Here is a 24,529-nt window from a genome sequence, read left to right as displayed (position 1 = left end):
TTAAGTCAAGTGATGATTTTGCAGCACGCTTATCTAAACATTCAAACACTCGCCCAATAAATGTCACACTTACCAATACTGTTAACAATCTTCCTGGTTGACGTATGAGTAAACTTATTCGAATAAATCATCCAGTCGGCAATAAATGAAATGGCAATGGAAAATATCCACATGGCCAAGTATGGCAGGGCAGACAATACACCATTCTACAAAATTATTGATGAAATTCAATGTTTTTTCCGGTCTATCAGAAAGACTTTGATGTGCGACGACTTACCTCTTTCAAAGAAAATCGTAGCACTTGCTTCATATATGTCGGCAATTCTGTCATCAGTGTTTCGTAGCCATAATTTTGACCCATATGCGCCAATAAAATTGCATAAAATGGAAGTGACGTCAAAATTGCCTTAAATGGCACTGGAGGTGACTGTATGGATTAAAATTGTGCGTAAAATTAACAAATATGTTTGCGGCACGTGTGACAATATTGATTGAACATACAGTAACGTTAGCTGTTCCCCATAGTGAGCTCAAAATGTATTTTTTCTCCTTTTCATCCATCTTTGGATGAGACGATGGATCCTCATGCACGAGCCAAATGAATGCAACCGACCACAAAACACCAACTACACCAAATACATAGAAAATCGAGGGCCAGCCGCCATCGAAACCATACTCAGCCAAGAGACCAGACAACGGCATTGAAACAATTGTACCAAATTGAGCACCTGTACAAACAAAAGATATTTTTAAAATGGAATTTAGGTTTCACCAAACAGTTGTTATACACGTACCGGCATATACGAATGCTCCCATACGAGATCGTTCGGTTGGCGGTATCCATTTGGCAAGCATTGCATGTGTACACGGTACAATGGGCCCTTCGCCCAGGCCTTGAATGAAACGGACAATGCACAGCCAGACTACACCACCTTCGCGGGCAGCTACTGGCACCAAGAATGCAAACACTGAATTTATCAGCATGCCATAGCCGAGAAACCTAAGCGCACCATAACGTTTCGACATTAAACCGAATGGAATTTGTGTTATAACATAGCCATAGAAGAATGATGAGAGGATGTAACCTTGTAAGCTGGAACCCCATTTAAATTCACCATCCTGTTCATGATGCTGAAATTGGAAACAAAAAATCTCTTTAATTCGTTCGTTCTTAATTCGTGGAAATGGCGTGATGTTGAAGTATTAAGAGAGAATTGATATTAACTATCTCAATACGATGAATTACAAAATTTAGTTTTACTTCTGTCTTGTGCGTCAATATCGCTCTAAGCTTGCATTTGGCCTTAGTTCAGTAATATCAGTCAGTTATTTCGTTATTTGTGTAAAAGTATAATTAATGAAATGTCGTGGTGAAGATGATGGCATGTACATTGATTGATCCAGTAATCTGATACGCGAGGGGAAGTGATCATTCGGGAGGATAAAATTCTGTAGAACAAAAATCAGAAAGTTGGAGTTCATGAATATAAATACTAAAAACTCTGAGAAACAAAAATCGTAATGATTGAAGTCCGTATGCACCAGAAGCACTGGCAGGTGGCCTTACTTTCCGTTGAATATAGGTAAAATTTTCAGAGCTACATTTCTCCAAAATTTTGCGTTTGCAGACTTTTGTTTGTTCGGATTTACGTTCGCCGATTTTAATAAACTTTTGACTATCTACTCAGTAAACATATTACGTGAAATGGATTTATGGTTAAAGTGACTGGTGGTGTATCATCTACGGCATAAATCAAAATTTTGAACGCATCACGCTTCAGTGAAAAGAGTGCAAAGCACTCAGTCTTAATTCCTTTTTAAAGTTGAACGTCTGAAAATACTGACAGCAAACAGAAAATTGCAACAATGTGCTACGAATGCAACAAAATCCTATTTGCTGAACATAAATTTGTATCATGATAAAAAAGTGTATTTTCAGTTGAAATTTGCTTAATATTTTAGCAGCTCTTATGTAATTTGATATTAACGTACGCTCGAGAGTCGTCACATTGTAAAAGAAATGCAAACATGAATGAAAAAAACTTATCCAAATATTTTATTAATAAATGAACTGAAATGTTCTTATCGGTTAAATGGATGTTGGTAACCTTTGCATATGTTGACCAAATGTTAAATAATACTCCCATATACAACACTCTCTATCGGAGATATTTACTTTCGCCTTAGTATAAAATGTAATTACTGTAGAACGATAAGTCCATGTTTGTGTACGGATTAAATCATCAATAATTTTGTTATTGTTAATGAGTTTTCGAATCGAAAAACAGGAATCCTTAACTTATTATAATGTGAGTCAGACGACGGATGTTGTTTGCTTTCGATGTGTGATGATAACTTTAGTGGGTTTGGATTCTACACAGTGAAGTGGTGAATTACAAACATCAGGAGTGTAAATGAATGTGCAGTATAGCCATCTTATCATCATAGAACCGCACTGCTTATTTGTGCGAATTTTATGTTTGCTTAGCTTATGATTTTGTATACTGACGTAGATGAGCCAAACTCAAGAATATACGTATCACAGATGTTGAATCTGTTACATCTTACAAACTAAGTATTTTTAACAGTTTGATGTAAAATCTTTTACTTCATTTGCTTCAACAAATGTTTGCTATAAAAGACCAAATTATCCAGAACATCGGTTTGTATCGTCATTTTTTTTTAAACGACTATTGTCGGTGATGGCTATGAATAGGAGAACTAAAGTGACAACAAAATGTCGTGATGCACGCACAAACACTTTTCTTTTCACGGCAGACCATCAATTGAATCTTCACGACAATTTCACCTAAATGAAAATCTTTTCGTGTGTAAAAAGATCTAGTGTTAGTAGCTCAATGTATCAGTACCAATAATGCAATGATCTTATAAGAAATGGTATTTTTGAACAGCATCTAATGCAAAACGTCGAAAGACGTGAACTCCTGCAGAGCTTATCAATTTCCTAAAGATCGGTCGTCATGTAGTGCATCGAACCTTTTGAATGTAGGAAATAGCAGAAAATTATGAATACTAGAGTCATACAAAAAGGATGCGAATACCTTGAACAAGAATAAATATAAGCAAAGGATCCAAATAACATTGTCTAATAAATTGAAAAGATTATTTTCTCTAACAAGAGGAAATCTAACGCTTCCGCTCATACAGTTCCGACTGTATTCAGTAGGTCTTCGAATTGTTTACTCAGATTAAACATTGTCCAACACAAAATAAAATAAAATTAACAATGTGGAAAACATTATACACATCCATAAATCGCAAACATCCTTCAGCAAACGTCTCGTGTCTGGCTACTACATGTAATATTTGCCCAATTAAATAAATTGTTTCACTTTTCTATCGCATCATTATTGAGTGACAGACAATAAATTAAAATATTCTGCCAGACTTGGCATTACCGAGCGCACTGAACACCATTACAATAAAAAAAGGTGTTTAGCTTAGAGATATATAATCCGCATGGAAAACAAGACCATATCCAAACAAATATTTGTAATTTTATCTCAAGTAAACAACTAATAAGGTGCTGTGTACCTGCAATTTATATGAACTCTGAATGGAGGCACAGTATATGTATATACACATAAATGTAACTAAGGTGTTTTGTTTGTAAAACTAAGCACATTTTATTTCACTTTTGTGAAATCATACACTATAGTTACAAGTGTGGAAAAAACGAACGAATTTTACTGCGGATAAATGACAAATTTAAATTGTAATTTGATCTTGCGACAAATTGCTTTATTCACCACTCAAATGATTAATTGTGCTAAGAATGTGGTATGACGGAATAAATATTTGTAACTGAAACCGGAATTCCAGAAAGTAATCAAAATTAACAATGAGATTGAGGAAATATTAATCACATCGAAATAAAAGCTATCAAAGCAATTTATTGGCATTTTTCGCAGAATGTTTGCACTCTTGATATCAAATTACGCACGTACTTTCAAATTTTTGTGTGGAATATAGTAGCTTCAACCAAAAGTCAAAACTAGACAGAACATCAGTAATTTCAGAGCGCATTTCCTTTCGCTAGCAGATTGAATCATTCTGCATCATCGATTATCAATATGTTACGTTTCACAAACGCAAAGAGGATCCCGAGTAAAAAAAAAAGTCTCACAACGCCTAAATCGATCGAATTCAGACTTCTCACTGTCTCAGTGTGGAAAATTTTGTATGAAGCTGAGAACTGAGAAATCTGAATTCGTTCGAGTTAGGCTTTTGAGAAGTCTCACTTACAATTTTTTTTTTACTGGGGGCATAAAGAGATCTTATGATGTCACATCAATACAATGAATAAAGCTCTGTAAATTACCAGTGGACAATGCTTTAACTGTAACTACGCTTTTGTTGAAGCCTTACAACGACAATTTGTTTTTGTTATATTCGCAGACTTTTCTTTTATTGAATGTTAATTTAGATTGACCGTGACCTGGCATTGGCACTGGTTAGGGAGTGTCGATTGTACCTTGCACAAACGATGGAGTGAAAAATGAAGAAAACGTCCTTGTAAATTGGATTTTTTTTTTGTAAGTAATTGGACTGTGAATATTCTGGTTTTATAGTAGTATCATATGGTCTAATTTCAATTTAACCTCCAATTCAGATCTAGTTCTTAAATGTGCATCACAATTTCGACTATCATTACCATTATTAAGCTAACTGACAATGTGTATGTACAACTGAAAATCGCATAAGTCTTGAAGGTCATTTGAATTTAAGACAAGACCTGCAAAAATATTCCACACAATTAAATTTAATTAGCTTCTCCATTCAAAAAATGTTTTGAATGAAAATTTTCTCAAAATTAGCTCATTATTTCGGTGTATACAAACAATGTCAATCAACAATAGAATATGTAAGAAGAACTGACAGCCGGACGCGAGTCACCACGATTTATGTTGACTCTGTCAGTTTTGGAATGTTGGCATTCCTTTGATTCCTTCTTTGAATTTCGATAAATTTTTTTTAGTATGAAAATTATCTTTTCAGATCAACATAATGGCGGAAGTACTACAAGTACAATGTCATCTGTTATCGACAAGGATGACAAAAATAATCGAGGATCTCTGATTATTGTTCTATTATACAGTTGAAAACAGATTTCAAACTTAAGCAGTAAAAGATGTTGCATCGAACACTGGGTGACACTTTAAGTGAAGTAATAGATTTAATGATTTTGTTTCCATATGATAGAAGCGCTTTTCGGCAATCAACATTATTAAGGGAATATTGGAAATTTTACTAGGAATTATTTGGAAAAATTTATTCGTAATTGGACGCAATAACTAAAATTTGCCAATCATCGCCTCTTATTTTATTTATTTATTACAAACCTCTGACTTATGCATTAACAATCAATATTGATCAACTCACAAGTCTATAGTTAGCTGATTAAATTTGGCCGATTGATTGATGTGCAATTTGTTATTTTCTCTCTCTCAATAAAAATATATTGCCCGATTGTGATTCATTATGATTCTGTTGCTGTGAGCAAATCGATGTGTTGACAACTTTGACTACATATTTCGGCTTAAAACTAGAACTTACCACTACGGTGTAGTTAACCTCCGGACATTCATTGTCGACAACTTCACCATGACTGTTCTCATCGATGTAGGTGTGATTAACCATTGCAACAATAGCTACAGACATATTTGTTCGCATTACGTAAGCATTTGCCATGCCCAGGAACAGCATAAAAGTTACGAAATGACGTGTGCCCCACCATTCTGTTGAATAGATAAAAAGATAATAATTAGTTCTGATGATGTAGGTAATTCGACTGTTAGATTACTTTATCTACACTTTTTATGGTAAATAAATTATTTTTGATTGCGTGTTACAACAAGTGACTAACTTTATTGGAGTTAGCCGGGTACAATTAGTACATTAGCGGGACTACTTTCTACCAAAAGTAAAATTCGTGACTCAATTTTCCGGTCACACGAGTCAACCTTCATGACAATGTGATCATCCGGTAAGTTATACTTGTTACCGGAAACTCACAGAGCGACATTGATCACACAAAACAATGTATCATTTTCAACATGACACTCCGCGTAAGCTCCTACTTGACATATAAGAGTTGATTTATAGCAATCGAAGAACATTATTCTAAGATAATTTTGTGATTTTCAAATTTGTCGAATCGCATGAAACGATGCCGTGAAAATTGATATGAAACGCTATTCGTTACAAATTAATCCATTTTATTGATTGTACATTGATAAGAACAATATTTATATGTTCGACGAAAAAAACCATTAATGTTAACTCTTGATATTTCAGGGACACACACTGAATTTACAGACTGTAATACATATTTGATAATGGAGACTTTATGTTTCGCAATTTTTTATTTTTATTTAATAAATATTAACATTGCAAACGCACTCCATGATTATTGATAAGTTCATGTCAAATCATAAACTCATCTTTATAATGTCCTGTCTCGTTGACGGCATATTTTTGTACTTGTTGCGAGAAAAAAGTAGTAATTCTTTATCGTCAATAAAATTTGACCCAGCAAATGATATATCTGACCATGGGAACAAACTAATAAGCGCGTAAAATAAAACCAACATAAACTATCAGAGCTATAAATAGATTATGTCTAATTGTATCGCATTTGTAATTGAATTTCGACTCCGCATTTTGCACTGTTCGATTAATAAAATATGTGAGAAGTGATGTTCATTTTCAATAAAACTTAATCGATTTTATTGTAATTATTCCATTTTAATTCATTTATGATGGCTATGAAATATTATAGCTGACCAAGACATTGGATGCGAATCGACAAGGAGAAAATATTTGTGTCAAAGAAGATGTTCTATTCTTAGAACAATTTATTCGTAGACAGTTTAAGCTATAAAAGAAGAAAATCGAATTCAATAATTGCAGAAAGAAAATGTTTTATGGATTTCCTTTCGAATCCCGTAATTATCTGCATAATGAAGAGAGAGAAAAAAAAAACACCGACAACATCGTTCAAAAATTGAAAGATCAAATTCGTTTCATTTGAAATTTGTCAACACAGAAAAGTTTAGAGACAAGCCAGCAGTTTATTTTTGTTAAGTATTTTCACACAAATCACATGAGTCGTTTTTTTTATAAATATACTTTAGAGTGGGCATATGTAACGTTTCTATTATAAACATTTCTCTCTCTCGTGTGTCGAATTATAACAACACAACATTTTGTTGCCACCAAAATATAATTAAATGCATTTCCTCATATAATATTGATGACAGCACTTTGACGAATAAATTGAATTTTGAATGTGAGAAATAAGTTTTTAGGGAAACTATTAGCGAAGTACATCGTAAATTGTAATAGCGTTAAACAAATACTTGTAACAATAAATATTGTTAATGACATTGGCAATAAGTGTACAATTCTTCTAGGAACATTAGGAAAACTTTTAGAAGTGAGAAAATCACAAATTTAAAGTTTTGTAGTATGGTGGATACGTGGAAACACTTGTTATGTAAAGTTATAACAATGTAAATCGCAGATTGAAATCAAGTCTCCATAGTTAAAAAGTCTTTCAGAAACGGCTAGTGATTTGTTATCGACAGCAACGACAAAAATAAGCGAAAACATATGGCCGATCTGTCTTATATATACTAAAACTAGGGTTAAAACAAATGAAGGAAAAGAATATGTTTTAAGCACTACTCGATACTTTAAACAAGTGAAGTACTAGATTTAATGATTACAGATGGATAAGCTTTTCCGCAGTTTTGAGACTTTATTTTTTCACTAGGACTTTTTACTAGCAAGTGAAACCAAATTCACACTAATGTACAGTCATTTATTAGGCTTTGAATGAAAAAAATGAATTACTCATAGACAAAGCGAACGTCCCACCTTTGTGGCATCACATTTTAGCAAGAAAAATTTGTCAAAAATATACGCGATCCACCAGAATGAATTATGCAAATAAATCAAGTATGGGAGGTGATTAACACCGAAAAGTTTTTTTGGTCGCAAAAAAAATAGTCTTAGGTCATTCTGTAGAGCTGAGTGTTGAATATAGTTAAACATGTACACAAATCGTTAAATCAGGTCTATAAAAAATAGCTTAACAACTAGTCATAAAGGCGCTTAATCAAATGAAAGACGAAGTTCGTTGAATTATATTTATTTGTGTAATCTTGTTGTTTGCATTATAGCTATACTCTTACTAAAAATAGAATTAAGCTTTTATCAAACAAATGCATAAACTGACATTTACCAAAAGCCCATGCAAAAATTAATTATGAAATATTTTATGGCTCTGCTATCACTATCTGACTAACTGAAGGGTTTGCTATGTCTGTGATGTTGATGTATACATCGCTTGTTTATCCGAACGAAAGAACTATAAAACCATTTTCATTGCTACAAAAAGTAAACAGTTGATGGTTTGGTAAATGTTTACCAGTAGAATTCCAAAAAAAAATTAGTTAAATTACGACAACGATTGTGACTCACAACGAATTTTGCGAAGCAGCCAAGTGCATAGATATCGTAAATACAAGACAATTTGAAATGACAGTAACAGGTGTAAGGCGTTCGAAAACACTTTTCTAGGACTCGTTGAGCTTGAAATATTCCTCAGACATATTCAAATTGCTAAAAGTGATTGAAAAATATTGGCAACTTCTAAGACACTCTTTAGAAGTGTTCGACAAATGAATTTGAGCAAATAGACGCCGCGGCGAAAAGGAATAGTGAAATGCACATTTAAGTTTACGAAACTGAACGCCTCTGAATACAAATTGTACCGTGATTGATTATCATACGAATGCAAGCTGCTACATAAATTGTTGCAATTACGTGTTGGACATTTCCCAGAACAGAATAATGACCTCAAAAAAATGAACCAAATGCTGTGGTAATCATGCCAAATTGTAAACGATTTCAATGTAAAAGACTCAAGATAGTCAAATCACCCAAATTCGGCCAATTACAAAAAGTTGACGCAATTATTTAATATACCTGAAACACTTTAAGTGTTTTTTATGGCCGTACTCGATCTTCGGCATGTATAAGTCAGCATTTACGATGTGTTATTCAATGGCATAAAGGTATTTATAAAAATAATCTTATAAAGTCATAAACATTTGCAATTTTAGCAATCGACGACTTTTATCACTTTGAAATCGACTTCGCATACAAAATTAATGTATTAGATTTGAGATTAACGACTCGTATCTTGTATTATATGTTATAAATACAGTTTTTACTTCTAATTTTAATAATATTTCGACGAATGTGGGATGATATATTAAAAATGTTCGTTCCCATACTGATGCTATACGAGGAACTCGAATTCTTGTCTCTGAAATTCATGATTATATCAATTCTGTTTATAACCTGACAAATAATTTATGAAAATAAAAATTTTGTTTTTCGATTTCAGTTGGAATTTAAAAAAAATGAGATTCTACAATATACTCTCAACTTAAGAATTGTGCACATTAATACCGAATTCTTTTATTTCTTATCAGCTCGGGTCAGAACAAATGTTAGTTACCAAGTGAAGTGAACTATTACTGGTTTTAAAACTCACCAAATGCATTTATGAAAGAGTTCTCCAAAATTTCAATCAGTATCAATCAAAAATATAGGGTCAATGCGACGACGATATAACAAATGAAACCATTTTACTTATAATAAACCCCAGTGGTTCGTTTAATGGACCAATTTCATTCTTCTTTGTAAACGTATTGTTTACTTTCGATTCTCTGTAACAGTGGGTGACGACAAAACTACAGCTCGTTAGTTAAATAGATTATTTTACTGTCAAGGAGACAATGTAGTGTCACATTAATCCTGAGTCGAATTGTAAAAAATACTTTTAATCAATCCCTTTCGATTGAACTTTCATTGTTAAAAAAAAGTCAAATTTGACTCATACATTGGTATTATACATTATTGGTCAAAATGCCATGCCTTCCTTCTAATTTGTCTGGGATCAGTGAATTATTTTGAATTCCGATCGTAGAATTTGTTTTCTGGATGACAAATAAGGAACGGTCTGGGTATTCTAACTTTTTCACATGATTAAAAAGAAGAAAGTCTTGATGGAAGTGTGTGCGTTAAAATGCAACGCATCTACTATGTTTAGATGGTAGGTAAAAATGGGTTTAGGATGTCCATGTCAGCAAGGTTTTGTTCCTTCAGCAGAATAAGAATTTCATCTTCATTCTTCACCTTCACAATTAAATATTTTTGTGAGTATTCCCCACCGAGTACACATACTGCGTCCACATATATACATTGTAAAGAGTTCGTAAACTATCCATGATTTCATAAAGTCAGCTTCACTTGTGTGTTTTATTTAAAAATATACTCATTACGCGGAAGAAATGGTAAATGCTTTTCTATCTTGTGATCTCATTACCGATCAGCCGGTAATACGAACATTTTCGTTAACATAATTGACGTCACTGTGACGAAAATTGTTTTTCTTCTAATTAGTATAAGTCAACGAGTTAAAAACTGGAGATAATTAAATATGATTCGATGTACAAAACGAAAAAAAGAGAACTGAGAAAGTGGTACATACTGTTTGGTTTGATATTCCTATCCTCCTTAGCCAGATCGGTCTGTTCCCAAACGAGAACATGACCATTTCGATTTCTATTTTCATCACGTGCAACCATTGTTGAAAATTTGTTTTTTTTTTTATTTATTTTTATTTTCGGCAGGAACGTTGAAAATGTTAACCGTTTAGAATATTTGAAACACAGAGATATAACTTACAAAACAAAGAAAATTAGCTTAAAAAAATCACAGATACAAATTTGATTGTGCACTTTCCAAAAACCGGAAAATTTTTGTTTTACTTTTTTCGAACACTTTTATGCCAAAACATTTCTTACGACATTCTCGGATGCATTCGAAGCCCGATTTAAGAACACTTTAAGTTAAAAGTTACTACGATCTTGATGTGGAATTTACGGGAAAGAATTGTTTTTTATTTTATTTTTGTTTATTGGACTTTATGATGTCGGCTTTTAACCAATTTATCACAGTTTATTTCGGGCTTATTTTAAATGCTAATCGCACACCGTGTATGTATTGTCGTGCACGTTTTCAGAATTGTAAGAATAAGCACTATACGTCGCGGTTTAATGTGAAAAAAAAAGAACACGAATTTCTTAGCTGGATGCGTAATGAGATAATATTCGAATTTAAGATCACAAAAATTAAATGAAACTAAAAGTAAAAATTAAAAAATATAAAAACTCCGGCAATTAAATAATAATTTGATTTTGATTGAAGTTACTATGTGACACTACACATATAACTTTTCGAGTAAGTTACTTTGATATGCATAAGTTCAATTTTAAAGTTCATTATTATTATCAGCCGACAAATATTTTTTTTTTGGTTTCTTTCAACTTTATTTTTATCACCACAGAAACTGTTTTTTCCCCTTTTCGACGAATTGAACAAATCGAAACTTTTAATTTTCTTAAGCACAAAAATTAACTAATTTTTCTTGCACTTTGCTTTGATTATCTCTTGTTCAGTATGGTGTTTACGCGAATGGTGTTGGTTATTTTATATGATTCAAAATATAATTACGATTACAAACACCAGTGTAAAGCCGCTACTTTTTTTACAAATGTATGCGCGAGCACATGAACGAAAAAAAACAGCTCAACCTCTTAATGATAAGAAGTCTGTATCGACTGAGTAAATATAACTATATGTAATATTGTAAGTATCGTCAACTATATTATATCGTTAAACCGAACAGCCGAACAAGTCACATCCACAACGAGTGATATGACTAAATGTATTTCAGATATTTACAATTAGGTATACGAGAGCAGCACACTATACCACCAAATGTTTTTGTACAGAGGTATATTCCTATATATATATATATATATATATATATATAGATTGGTGATTGTTTAACACACGAACCTCAATGATATTTGCACTCGCAAGTCACGTAGATAGGGAAGAAGTTGTGTGGTTATTGAAGTTATTGAAATTGAGTAAGTTTATTTACTTAACTTATCTGTTTACACAGCTTGAATATCATTCACTTTCCGTGCGGTGCATTGATGCAAACATGAATGTGGCACTGACAAACCATTCTTCATTATCAATTCAAAGTATCATTTTAATAATTAAAATGTTATCTGCGTACATCCATGTAGCACGCATTTTTTTAAAATAAAAAATCTCTTCGTCCGTTTCAGTAAATTTTGACAAGTCTCTAAATTGATCCACTTCTCATTTCACTTCCTTTTCGTGCAGCGAACATACAGTTTGTAATTAGTCGTGCGAGTGTTCAGGTTGACAAAGTGGAACGTCTTCCGATTCTATGTTTTTTGTAATAAAAAGAAAAACCACATGTCGACGAAAGTTTTTTTTTTCTATGAAAATTTACGAATGAATTGACTTAACAATGTGTTCGTGTATGCGATTTTTTTTTTTCAAATAGTACAGACTGGTGTGTTAGTATGAACTCATTTCCAAATTCTTACAAAATTTCGTTCCTTCATCTTCTGTGTAAGAATTGTCTTCATGTTAAGTTTGAAGTCGATTATCTGGAGATCGTAGATTTTGGTTTACCCACCCAATCAAAAAATCAATTGAGTGAATTCTCTGTGAGAAATTCTCACTAAGAATTCTCTCAATGTTTAACTAACGTCATGATGAGTGTCCGTACTATTACACCGAAAAGTCACATCTCCTCGTGTCTATAATCAGACGGATGTGTCTTATTAGACTGGGCACTCAAAATCAAATCTTGGCGAAATTATCGTCGAACAGAATTCTTATCATAAAAAATGCTCATAAAACACGAGAACGACACAGCTTGTCTTGTTCATACGTTCATTAGTATACATCATGCCGGTTACCAAATCATGCAGGTATACACATGACTTTTGCCGATGAAATTTACTTCGTTCCAAGAGGAATTCTATTAAAGTCACGTTTGTTGGCTATGCAAAAAAAAAAAAAAAATGAAAAAAAGGAATTTTTCGTTTTATCAACAGGAACTGCATTTCAAAAAGGAAATGGTTTTATGATCTTTCCGATATCCTATTCATTCATAGAATATGTTTCAAAAAGATCAGTTCTTGGTAGGTCGTTGCCATTTATTTAAGTAAAATGTGTGTACTTAGTACTGTTTACGTAACAATACCAATATAACAACTATTCACAATATTTTGTCGATTCGTAGTAAAAACATAAATTATATTTATTTAGAAACATACAGCAGCACACACTCAACTCATACATGCATTGTTGATGCAGTATGGATACATACACGTTAAATAACGAAGTTTAAAGTCATTATGACAATGACAATGACAATGAAACAGCAATAAATCTTTCTTAATTTGTCGTAAATAATTGTCCAAAGCTTATATCTCAACAAATTATATAATTTTAGTCATTATCGTTGGAATTGCGTCATGAGTCACAGTGATGGTGCAAAACACACAAAGATTGTGTTGTTACCCTTGTCCAACCCATGAAGATAGAGAGATCCTTTTTCAGGACACAATTTTCTGTTTTGTGTACGTAATACGTGCTGTAACACATGCGTAAATAAATTTTCATTAGTCACTATCGACTGTATTCTGACGAATTCCACAACTGACATCACCATCAATTATTGCATCTGCTGAAAGTTGTGCATGTTTGAAAATAGTGGATATACGCACGTGTGGCTCAATTGCACGCGTGCACATTTTTCCAATCAATACTAACACCTACAGAGTTATTGGTTTCACATATACACTTAACCCCACACCATACTACCACATTCAATTCGTATTGCAAATCGCTAAATTTATCTTGACGAATCGGTTTTTTTGTAAGTAAAACGAAACTATCCACATAATATGGAAATAACAATATCTCGTGAACATTTTCGTGATAGAAGCGTGCGCATAAATTTAATAAAAAAAAACGAAGAAGAACGCAAGAAACTCGATCGTATATGAGTATCATTCAGTGGATATATATGTGCCTCACACACAGCGTATTATATCATCAGACTTAAGAAACAAAAAAAATTATTTGCTCAGTCATATTCGTCTCACTGGCTAAGTAACTGATAAAATAAACCTGATGGGCAGTTTTGATTCAGTTTTTAATAGATAATTCCGATGATACCCAAAATATTTTCGATTTTAAAGTATTTTTTTGGAGGTTTGTCATTTATTTTTAGCCGAAAATAACTTAAAATTATGAGAAAATTTTTACTGTTGGATACTCGTTAAAATGTTGAATGTATGCTGATAATTAGCACTTCAATCGAAAAGCACGTGCTTGTTAAAGTAATTTACGATTACTTAAGCAATTACTATAAGTCATTTTACGTAGAAGTTTAATTGATAAGATGGAAGAAAAAAATTTACGAGCGCACTTCAAATTTATCAATGGAAGAAGAAGGAACTCATATTTTAGCGAGGAATTTTTTTTAACGATTTAAATAATGCAAAATTTATATCAATTAGCAAATAGTTAAGTCAGTACCAACGTAGCATAGCAACACTACAACCACATGTCGTCATGTACGCATGACGACATTTTTTTATTAGTTAAGTGGATATTCATGAATTTTAATGTTTGTAATTTACTTTTGGATGAACACCTAAGAATTCGTAATTTATTGAGACATTTTGTTAAAAAACGTTGATTTGGTAGAATTATACCATGCTAATATTTTAATATACAATGTCTCAGTCAAGGTTATCGAAACGATTTGTATAATTGGTGAACTCGAACAGAAAAAAAGAATTTGTGCATAATCACGCAATTGAAATAGGTCAAATTGATTGATGATCCCTTTCATATTTTTTTGGTACATGTACGTAAGTAATTGAATATTTTGGATTAAGGTAGAGCGTTTTTAGTTAATCTTTTATGAGGATTGATCAATTGACATCTCTCGTTGACCCAATAACAAGAATTCGAAAGGATGTTACTACCTTGTGTAATGGATTATATTTCACTTATAACCCCTAGGCTGCAATATACTTTATTGTTGTTCATGTCATCTGACGAAATGAAACTGAAGTCATGTTTTTCATTTGACTACTGCCCTTGGCCTCGTCTCGAATCAACAATCATCACTAAAACTCCACTTTTCAACATTTCTTTTCTATATAGTCATGACTATTGACAATGGCTTTTGTCGCCCGCCCCATCCAGAAGCTATCCTATCGGGACAACGCATGTGGCTGGAATTTTCATAATTCATCACATTCTCAAAAATAGGTTGTTTTTATTGAGAGAAACTTGCGATAAACTGTTGCACTGCTGTTGCGTCATATTCTGCTTCTGTTTCTAAAAATAAATTTAAAAATCCATCCAACGAAATTGTTACAGCTGATAATGACTAAGAACGATTTTTTATGACTTAAACGTTTTCAGTCATGTTTAAAGGTCTCTACTTAACAGACTTTATGAAGCAAATCGTTAAAATAAATCACCAGTTACATTTCAGAGAACATTAATACAGATTGGTATGCCTAAACAAGAATTAAAAGTTTCAGGTAGTATCCCATTTCAGTTGATTTTTCGGAAATAAGGGAAAGAAACAAACAAATTCATATTAGAAAACACACCACACCAATTTTCTGCGAATTAACAGAATACAAACTCTTGTTCAGTCGATACAAATGCATACGATGCATGCATTTTTCAATTTTTATTAATATAAGGGAACCTTTCGCAGCATGGGGTCTCACACTTCACTCGTACTTGTGTATGTGTGTGTGAGTCTAACAAATAAATAAACAAAATCTTCACTGTTAACCGTTCATAATCATATGCAAATCTTTCTCTTTATTTTGAATTAAATGTAGCCGTTAAAAAATTGCAACTGTCACATCTACACAAACATTTAATAGGACCAATAGATTTATCGTTAAAAAGCAATTACATTTCTTGTCATGTTTATTAGTCAAGAAAAATCGTACATGTAAATACCTTTCGCTGTGTTATACTCTGCTGGCGATGACGCTCAACAAATTTTATCCTTAACCTGTTTTGAAACGCATGATGCTACTCACTTCAACATCTGACTACAACTAAAATTAAATGGAATTTTTTTTGGTTCGATTTCGTTTATTTCGTAATCGTTCAAGTCATTTATAAGTCAGCGGTTGTAGATTATGCCTGACTGGGTATATCACATTTTTTTTTCGTTCGTCGATTAAAACTGCTGATAAAACAATTTAAAAAATTAGTTTGCATTTTTGTTTTTGGAATTTGAACCATTCGAACACATTTTAAGTATTAGAAATTCGTCAATTCGTCATAATTAGAAATTGGAAACAATGTGCAAAGATAAATCAACGACAATAATTTGTCAAGTCATAATATGTTGTCAAGTCATCAAAGATCGCAAATAATATTTTTTTAAGCAGTGTAGGTAGAGATCTCAATCTGTTTAATGACGACCATTATTTGAAGATTGAAATTATTTTCTTTTTGCTTTATTCAGAGGCTTGTTCTGCTGGTTGGTGGGTATAAACTAATTCAAAACATTTAGGTAAATTAGACAGTTGGTCATTCATCTTGGGACATCTTCCTTCAGAAAGTTGAAATTATTTAATAAATTACATTTCATGTATGATCCAACGAAATAGCAGGTTTATGCAAGGCAATAGAATGTTAAAAGTTTCAAAAGTTCTGCTTACAAAAAATTTCTGTTAAATCTAAGATTTATAAGAGTTTTCCCAATTACCGCTTCACCCGTGCCATGTACCATTTTCATTTAAATTCTCTTCACATTCGTCCAATAATTGCCTCGGCCTACAACAGGCTCAGTATGATAAATTATAATTTTCACAATGCAGGAGAGAAAATAGCTATTTCCTCCCCTCCAGTGCGGAAGCCTTTGTTGTAAAAAAAGTGTATTTAAATCGGTAAAAAATTTGGAGTCATTTTCTCGGGTGAATTGTGGCCTTCACCACGCTCTGGACACAAGATCCCTCTCCAAATGCAATTTCCAACTTTTTTTCCCTCGTTAAACAAATAACTATTTATAGTTATCATCTGATTATAAAATCACTGACAGCGAGATACACTTGATCCTTTGAAAGTTATTTGTGTCGATAATCCAATTCCATAATTCCATCAAAATTTATTTAACCGATCAGCTGATGAACAAATCAATTCAGTGTTGTATCTACATATTCACACACTAAATAAATTGATGCCGAAAAAAAGTCCGAACTGATGAATAAAATATGATGAAGGTTACAATCGCCGGGTTAATGCTCTTTCTCAAAACTGAATTATGCAGAAAGTTGCATTAAATTTCGCCGAAATAAAAAAAATTGAGTAATAATTCATGAATCAAGTTCGATGATCTCTGATACGAAATAAATTGTATCGACCTTGGTTTTCAGTGAATCTACAAGCACATCGTTGTAGCGATAATACATTCACAGACTACTTACAATAATTTTTTTTTAGTGAAATCAAGAAACTAATGGTGTTCTATAAGTGTGTGACCTATAAAATGAGTGTAATGAATGAAGCCAATGTAACCTTCAGATGAAAATAGTTTTTCTGTTTCTTTTTTTGTTTTTAAGTTAAAAAAAATGTAGATCTGACATTGTTCGTAATGACAAGTTTCCGGCAGGATAAACGATTATTTTAGGAGCAACTGAAATAATTTCTTTGCACGTGAGGTTTATTGAGATCTTTTGGAAATGATTCAGTTAACACGCTGGAACAAAGTTATGTAATAAGTAAGTAATTTCAAAGAAATAAGGTGCTTGACTGTAGGGTGGGTGGGTTCCAATTATTGCCGAATTTTGATACCACCGTGGTCTATAATTATGACTTTCTCATGGCGTAGAGTGTGTTTACTAAGCGTTTTCCCTATAATATAAAAGATATGAGATTGGCAATCTAAGGCAATTTGAATGATGGCCAACAGTTCAATAACTAAAAAATCCGATGAAAAATAGGAAATTTAATAGATAACCTTCAATGGCCTGTAGAGGTGCCAAAATCCTTTGCGATCTTTTTTCTTTAACTTCTATCTGCTAAAATATTCATGAAATGTTCCAGCAGTGAAGTTGGTTCACAAAAAATGGAGCACTGACATTAGTGATTCTATGACGAAATGTACTAGAAATGTAAAGGAAGCATACAAAATCTATTACATTTGAGTTGTAGGTTCCAAACAGCCTTTCCCTATAATTCCACAAAAATACAACAAATTGCAGAATATGTTTTGGTGTACTAGACTATTGGTGGTCTTTATCGAATTGTGCTGATCACTTTATATATATATGTAGTTCGAAAATTTTACAAAATTTCCAAGAACTGGTAGTGTGGTACACACAAAATTCAATTCCGATAAATTCTACAAAGAAATCATTGGGAATTTTAATGTAATTTATATTATATTGAAATCACTCTAAACAATTAATAACGGGAATAAGATTTGCTTTAAGTAAATAAACTGTAATAACAAGTTGTTAACAAGTGAAAACCATGGGCACAATAAATTTCAGAAAATGTTGCGAAAATATTGAATTTAATTGATTAAGTTTACGTGTGAGAAAAACTGTTTACTCAGTGTGTATTTCCATCATTGCGCTTATTTGGAAGTTGTAACCTTGAAACCTATTAATTTTGTGCAATATTTTCACATACGCAGACACAACATGTAATTTGCAAAAATGTAATTTAAATTAGCTGTAGTTGGTAAAATTATGTCATTCGACCATCGACCGTAAAATATCAGGAATGAAGCATAGCTATTCATGAAAAACCAACATAAAAACTGAATAAACATCATCTATATCTCTATCATCATCTTTTGGAAAATTGGACTAGGAAGGTAATGAAGGGCCAGTTATCAATGTCATTTGATTGTTATCGGCAAAAATAAACGATGAGCTCTTGCGGTATTATATAGTAAAATGTATTTTTTAAGAGATGAAGTACTAGATTTTATTTCGATCTATTAAAAATATTTTGTTCGATGGACGTATTAGATTCAGAATCATTAGCAGAAGTAACTGGAAATGTTTTTCATCGATTTTTTGTAAACATTAATAATAAGTAATTTAAGACAAGTCTAATTAAAATAAAATCGATTTTGTTGTTGCTTTCTTACGTTTACATTCCTGCATCAAGTGCTGGTCGAGACCAGGTACTTCATTTTCGTAGATTAGACTACCTGTTGAACACGCGACGTAGCCAAGATTATTTACAAATAATACTGATACCAATGTTTGAATAAAACAACACTGTGAACTGTTTAATCTACATTGATACACACATAGTATACGTTCACTCAGCTGCTTGATAAATAAATTACTAATAATCATACTAGATGGCGTATTATATCCAAAAGCTTTCCATAAATTTACAAAAGCTGCCATAATGATAATGAACGTTTGAAAAACACTCGAATGTAGCGACTTCGGGTGTTCCAGCTGGTAGCATTCTCGGCCCAACGTTGTTTTTAATTGGTGTCAACGACATAGTTGAATGTGTGCTATTTGCACTTCCACTTCTGTTTGCAGATGATATAAAGTTACTCATGCAAGTTGGTTCGACCGCTGATGCGAGAGAACTTCAAACTGATATCAACAATGTTCTGAGATGGAGTGAAATAAACAGGCTTCCATTCAACCAGGCGAAATGTGAAGTAATCACGTTGGCACGAATAAATGATCCGTATTACGTCACGTATTTCACGTAAAGCTGCCATAATGATAATGAACGTTTGAAAAACACTCGAATGGTTGTGCTGTCGAATAAGTGTATGTTTCTGTTACATGCGAGTTCTTCATTGAGGAACATATCTTAAAAGTTGCTGCAAATAGCTTTCATTCATTGCATGTACAGTATAAATATTAACATCCAACAAATAAACTTAACTTTTCATAATTTAGAACTTAGAAAAATTTATTGTTTTTTCTCCTTTCCTTTAAAGTGTTTGATAAAAAAGTTTTACACTTTTTTTGGTTTGCCATAACATAAAACAAAGTGTGGAGCACATTGTACATCGTTTATTATTGTCATCGATAGATATAGATATAGCTAGATGACCGGCCGTTTGCGAAAGGTTAAACTTGAAAGATCATTGTTGATTTAATTCGAATCAGTAATTAAGCAAGCTTTAAGATCGCATAAAGCCTTTGAAAATGAGTTTGATTATTATTGAATTGCTAATAAAATAATCAAAAAAAGAAAAATGGAAATTTATGAAAACTATGCATCCGTGCATGTGCCATAAATTCATCACTGTTGCTAACATCAATCTCTTAAAAATAAATAATTGAGTAGGAATTTCCGTCTCAAATAAAAAAAAATTAAATAAATAATCACGAAGTGGAGGTTGGATTTAAAATGAAGTGAAGATATCATCTCAACAAGAGATTGTATTCATCGTCGTTGCGATAATATTATATTTATATTGTACAAAAGAGCGCAATTTTTCAATAAAAATTTCGAATTGAATTAAATGAGAGCTTTACTCATTTCATACGGCCACGCCGTAGACATTAAACCATTACAATATTTAGGTATAAATGAAAATAAGTTAAATGTACAGAACATCAGACCTGAATAAATAAATTTGTGAATACAAAATCTCAATGACGTTTCTTATTTTAGGAAGTAACGTACATGAAAATTTGACCTTTACCTGCATACGATTATATTTGTACCTGTTCGTTACATTTGGCGCACCTTAGGATGAGATTTTTAATTTAGAAAAAAAAACTGTGTCAAATTTTGTCTTTTAATTAAATTAATGTAAATTAAGAAATCAAAATACACTTCTGTGGTGCATCTAACGAAAATTAGACTGATTGGGCAGAGAGTTGAACAGATTCAAATTTTGGCAAAAATTTTTACTTTCAGCGAGCTTTTCAGCTTCATAAAAAAATCATGAAATTACGTATTTTCCAATGTAACTTTTGAAGTAACAGATGTTGTATACATTAGGCCTCGCATTAGGCGGGTAATTTAAAAAAAAAATCACAGACTCGATGATTAAATAGCGATACACTTGCCGTTTATCAAAGGATAATTGTCTTTAGATGATTGGAACCTCTCTTCGGCTCTACAAAATTTAGCTTAACAATTTTTTTAATGAAAGCAAATACAAACAAAAAAAAAACTATTATTTCGTCAGTAATAACTCGATCACATGCACGTAACATAATCGTCAAAAATAGTGTGATTTTTACGAATGGAAAATTTAAAAATATAAACCAAAAGCAGTTTACATGTCGTAAATGCCATAAAAACGCTAATCACGTAAATACTGGAATGAAATAAAACACAAATCCAAAACAACAATATTTATGGCACATATCAATTCAATTGATAGTAAAACTTTAATCAGATAAAAAAGAATTTTAAATTCAATTCGGATTACTATTACCGGCCAATCAATGAAAATAAATTGAAATGCGCATTGCAAATCATCAAGCCCTGAATTGAAAATGGTAACACCTACCTATTCAATCCATCTATGTTAAAATTTACAGAATGAACCAGAACCACAAACCAAATATCAATTATTACAAAAGGTTTCTATTGCAATTCAACGGAGAAACGCTAGTTGCATTTTGGGGACTTTGGGACGTATAATAGAGTTGATGATTTTTATTTATTGTAAATATTTGTTTTTGAAAAGATCGTTTTTTACTGGTTGCGCTTTGCAGCCTTTTTTTCGCTTTTAAATAAAAAAAAAAGAACCAACGTATAAATATCAATCATTTATCATTTCCGAATCGTTATAAGCGATAAAATGGGCCTGAAACTCATTTACATTGATGTATCATCAATTGTCTCCAATTTGTCTAGACTGTCAATGATTAAAAGTTAATTTTTATTGAGAATGTTGTACGTAATAGAATGTTGTGGTGTAACTATTTACTAACAGGCAAAGAATTTGCTGACAATTTTCCTCATTCCATTTTCAAACCAGTTTGTGAATTTATGTGGTTTTATGTACGTATTTGTATTAAGACCCTGAAACAATGCAAATTTTTAAGAAATCGGTTAAGAAAAATTTAATACTAAGCAATTTATCGTCTTAATGCAAAAAAGGTGAAAAGAGATCCAATTTCATAAAATTAAAAGAGCGCATTCCGATTAGGTCGAATAAGGTAACTACCATGTCTCTGACTTTGAACTGATTTTCATAAACGTTTTTTCTTCTTCCTGAAACCTACACTTATTTTTCGATTTTTAAAGCCACACAAAAACAGGCCCAGACTGGCTGCCAAAAAGCGCCAAAAAGCTCTATCAAAAGGCGATAATATAGCAAATTTAGTAAAATTACAAAACGTGTGGCCACGCCGGGTTTATATACAAAGTCAACCCGACGTGGTCGAAACCCCAATTGTTACCGATTACCACTTAGCTTCTCTAAAATGTTTCAAGTTTCAAAACATTTTCTGAGTACAAATCAGAAAATAATTTTTGATGTGAAAATTCTTATTTTGCCCACTATGAAACGTTGTGAAAATGGCGTTTTGTTGTCATTCTGAGAGGTGCCTTTTTATAGGTGAGAAAACGGAAGATTAGCCATATTGGGTGAGAAAATGATCATTTTCTCACATAAAATGGTTGAATACCAAAACACGCTACTTATTTTATTTTCTTCAAAGCGGACAAAAATGCGGATTTTCGCAAAATGCTAGCATGCAAAACGTTGTGTTCACTTCGGGAAGAAATAGGAAATTCCACCATGAGCGAATTGCAGCCCTCACTTCGCTCTGGCCGCAAACCTTCGCGCTTGGTGAATATCCTATTTTCTACCCTTGGTTAACAAATAACCATTTTTGAAAAATTGTGCGTCAAGTAACGGCCCTAAGTTGTGCTTAAAGTTCGCAGAAATTTTACAAAAGATTTGTCGGATGACTTCGTATGAACCACAAATAACTCTAGTTTTCAGGGAAAAAGAATTTATGAAAATTGGTTAAGTTAAATTTTTTACTAATGTTCGATAGTTCGATGTAGAAAAACAAATGATAGATTAAATGAAACAAAATATTTCGCGTATCAGTAGGAGATACTTTAACAAAAGTGAAAGCAGATTTATTGATTGCATCTCGAAATGTTTGCTAATTGCGAAAGGTCATTTTATACTCGGTCGCCGAAGCAAGTATCAAGACTTCGACAATTGATTAGGCATTGTCACTAACCTGAGTCTTCTCGAAACTTTGGAAATTATTTCGTGTTGAAGATGTGTCAAAAAGTAAATATTATTTTGGGATACCAAGTATTTCGTTAGTCACTTATTTGATTAAGCTATGCTAACATTAAAAGAAGTATAATTAACAAATATCTTGTGAAAATAATCTTTAAACAAATTCCATGGAATCGTAAATAAATTTTGTCAAAATATTTCGCATTGATATTTTAAAAAGTCACAGTAAAAACTTGTCATATGTTTATCAATAATAAAATAACTCAAGGTATACGAGTTAGCAAAAAAACGCCTTCCGACTAGTCTGTGAGAAATTTCGCTTGAGAGGAAAAAAAAAACGTTCACCATGCGTCATGTAAAATCCAGCGTAAACACTTTTTTTTAGCTAAATTTCTACTTCGAAATAATGAAGTAGATGTAGTAAAACACAACCAACAAAGACGGTGTGGATAGGATGACTACACAGTGTTCAATCCACTATTATATCGTTAATATCATTTTATTGTTGATTGCTTTTTACTTTGTTGCCATATCATTGACAAATATTTACCGAAATTTGTAGTTAGTGGCGAAGCTTAATGAGGAAATTAAATGGTATTTTGCTGAACAAATATTTAGGAAAACAATTTCGCATAATGTGTAGAAAACTAATAAGTACTATTTTCATCAAGCTTTGAAGGAGTGTGGGGTTATGATATCGATATTCTTCACTAGGAATAAATTCCCAGATTTAAACAAAATGCAAATATTGTTGATCATCGTAACACTGAAAGAAGACAAATCCATTCATTAAAGGAAGGGGTGATAGAGAGGAAAGAGCCATTTATGAAGTAAGTACAACAAAAAGACGAATTCACGCCTTCTCCTCTGAAAAACTATTTTGTCAGATTCGTCATCCCCCTAAAAAAACAGAATTGATTTGTGAATGTAGCAGAGCTGTGGAGTGGTCCATAAAATTAAACTTTTCACTAGCTATAAGCCCATAAGCTGGCAAAATTTAAGTCAATCAGAATTTACGTATGCAATAAATTGGCACAATAAACAGAAATTTTGATGAATTTCAATTCTCCATGCTCATTACTAGAGGATAACGTTATTCAAAATTAATTGACAAAGTCACAGTTTCCGACAGTTAAACTTGACACAAATTCGAAATGTATATTTGCAGACATGGAAGTCAATGATCGAGTCTATTTTGGTGAAGCAACAAACTAAGTTTAATTTTAAGAAGCACCGCGACTCTTCTGATATGTATACAAACAGTATAAATAAACAGAATTATGAAGATGTCAGTTTCCGTGAAAATGTTTTATTAGAAGT

The 24,529-nt window shown here is 32.3% G+C and overlaps 1 protein-coding gene across 2 annotated transcripts in view; it reads right to left on the bottom strand.

Annotated features, from left to right (window-relative positions):
- LOC119071112 (putative inorganic phosphate cotransporter) overlaps positions 1-24,529 on the bottom strand; it is a 33,409-nt gene that overhangs the window by 3,378 nt on the left and 5,502 nt on the right. The window contains exons 1-6 of one of the 2 annotated variants that reach the window (XM_037175758.1): positions 10,589-11,780; positions 5,578-5,759; positions 795-1,131; positions 502-728; positions 278-427; positions 74-206 (exon numbers count right to left, since the gene is read on the bottom strand). In XM_037175758.1, coding sequence (XP_037031653.1) covers positions 74-206; positions 278-427; positions 502-728; positions 795-1,131; positions 5,578-5,759; positions 10,589-10,685 — 1,126 coding nt within the window. In that variant the 5' untranslated portion in view covers positions 10,686-11,780. Of the gene's footprint in view, positions 1-73; positions 207-277; positions 428-501; positions 729-794; positions 1,132-5,577; positions 5,760-10,588; positions 11,781-24,529 lie in introns of those variants that run through there. The other variant, XM_037175759.1, reaches the window with a different exon arrangement.

This window comes from Bradysia coprophila (genome assembly GCF_014529535.1).
Source record: "Bradysia coprophila strain Holo2 chromosome IV unlocalized genomic scaffold, BU_Bcop_v1 contig_144, whole genome shotgun sequence".
In the NCBI taxonomy this organism is placed as follows: domain Eukaryota; kingdom Metazoa; phylum Arthropoda; class Insecta; order Diptera; family Sciaridae; genus Bradysia; species Bradysia coprophila.
Note: the sequence above shows the minus strand (reverse complement) of the source record. Positions and strands in the feature narration are given on the sequence as shown.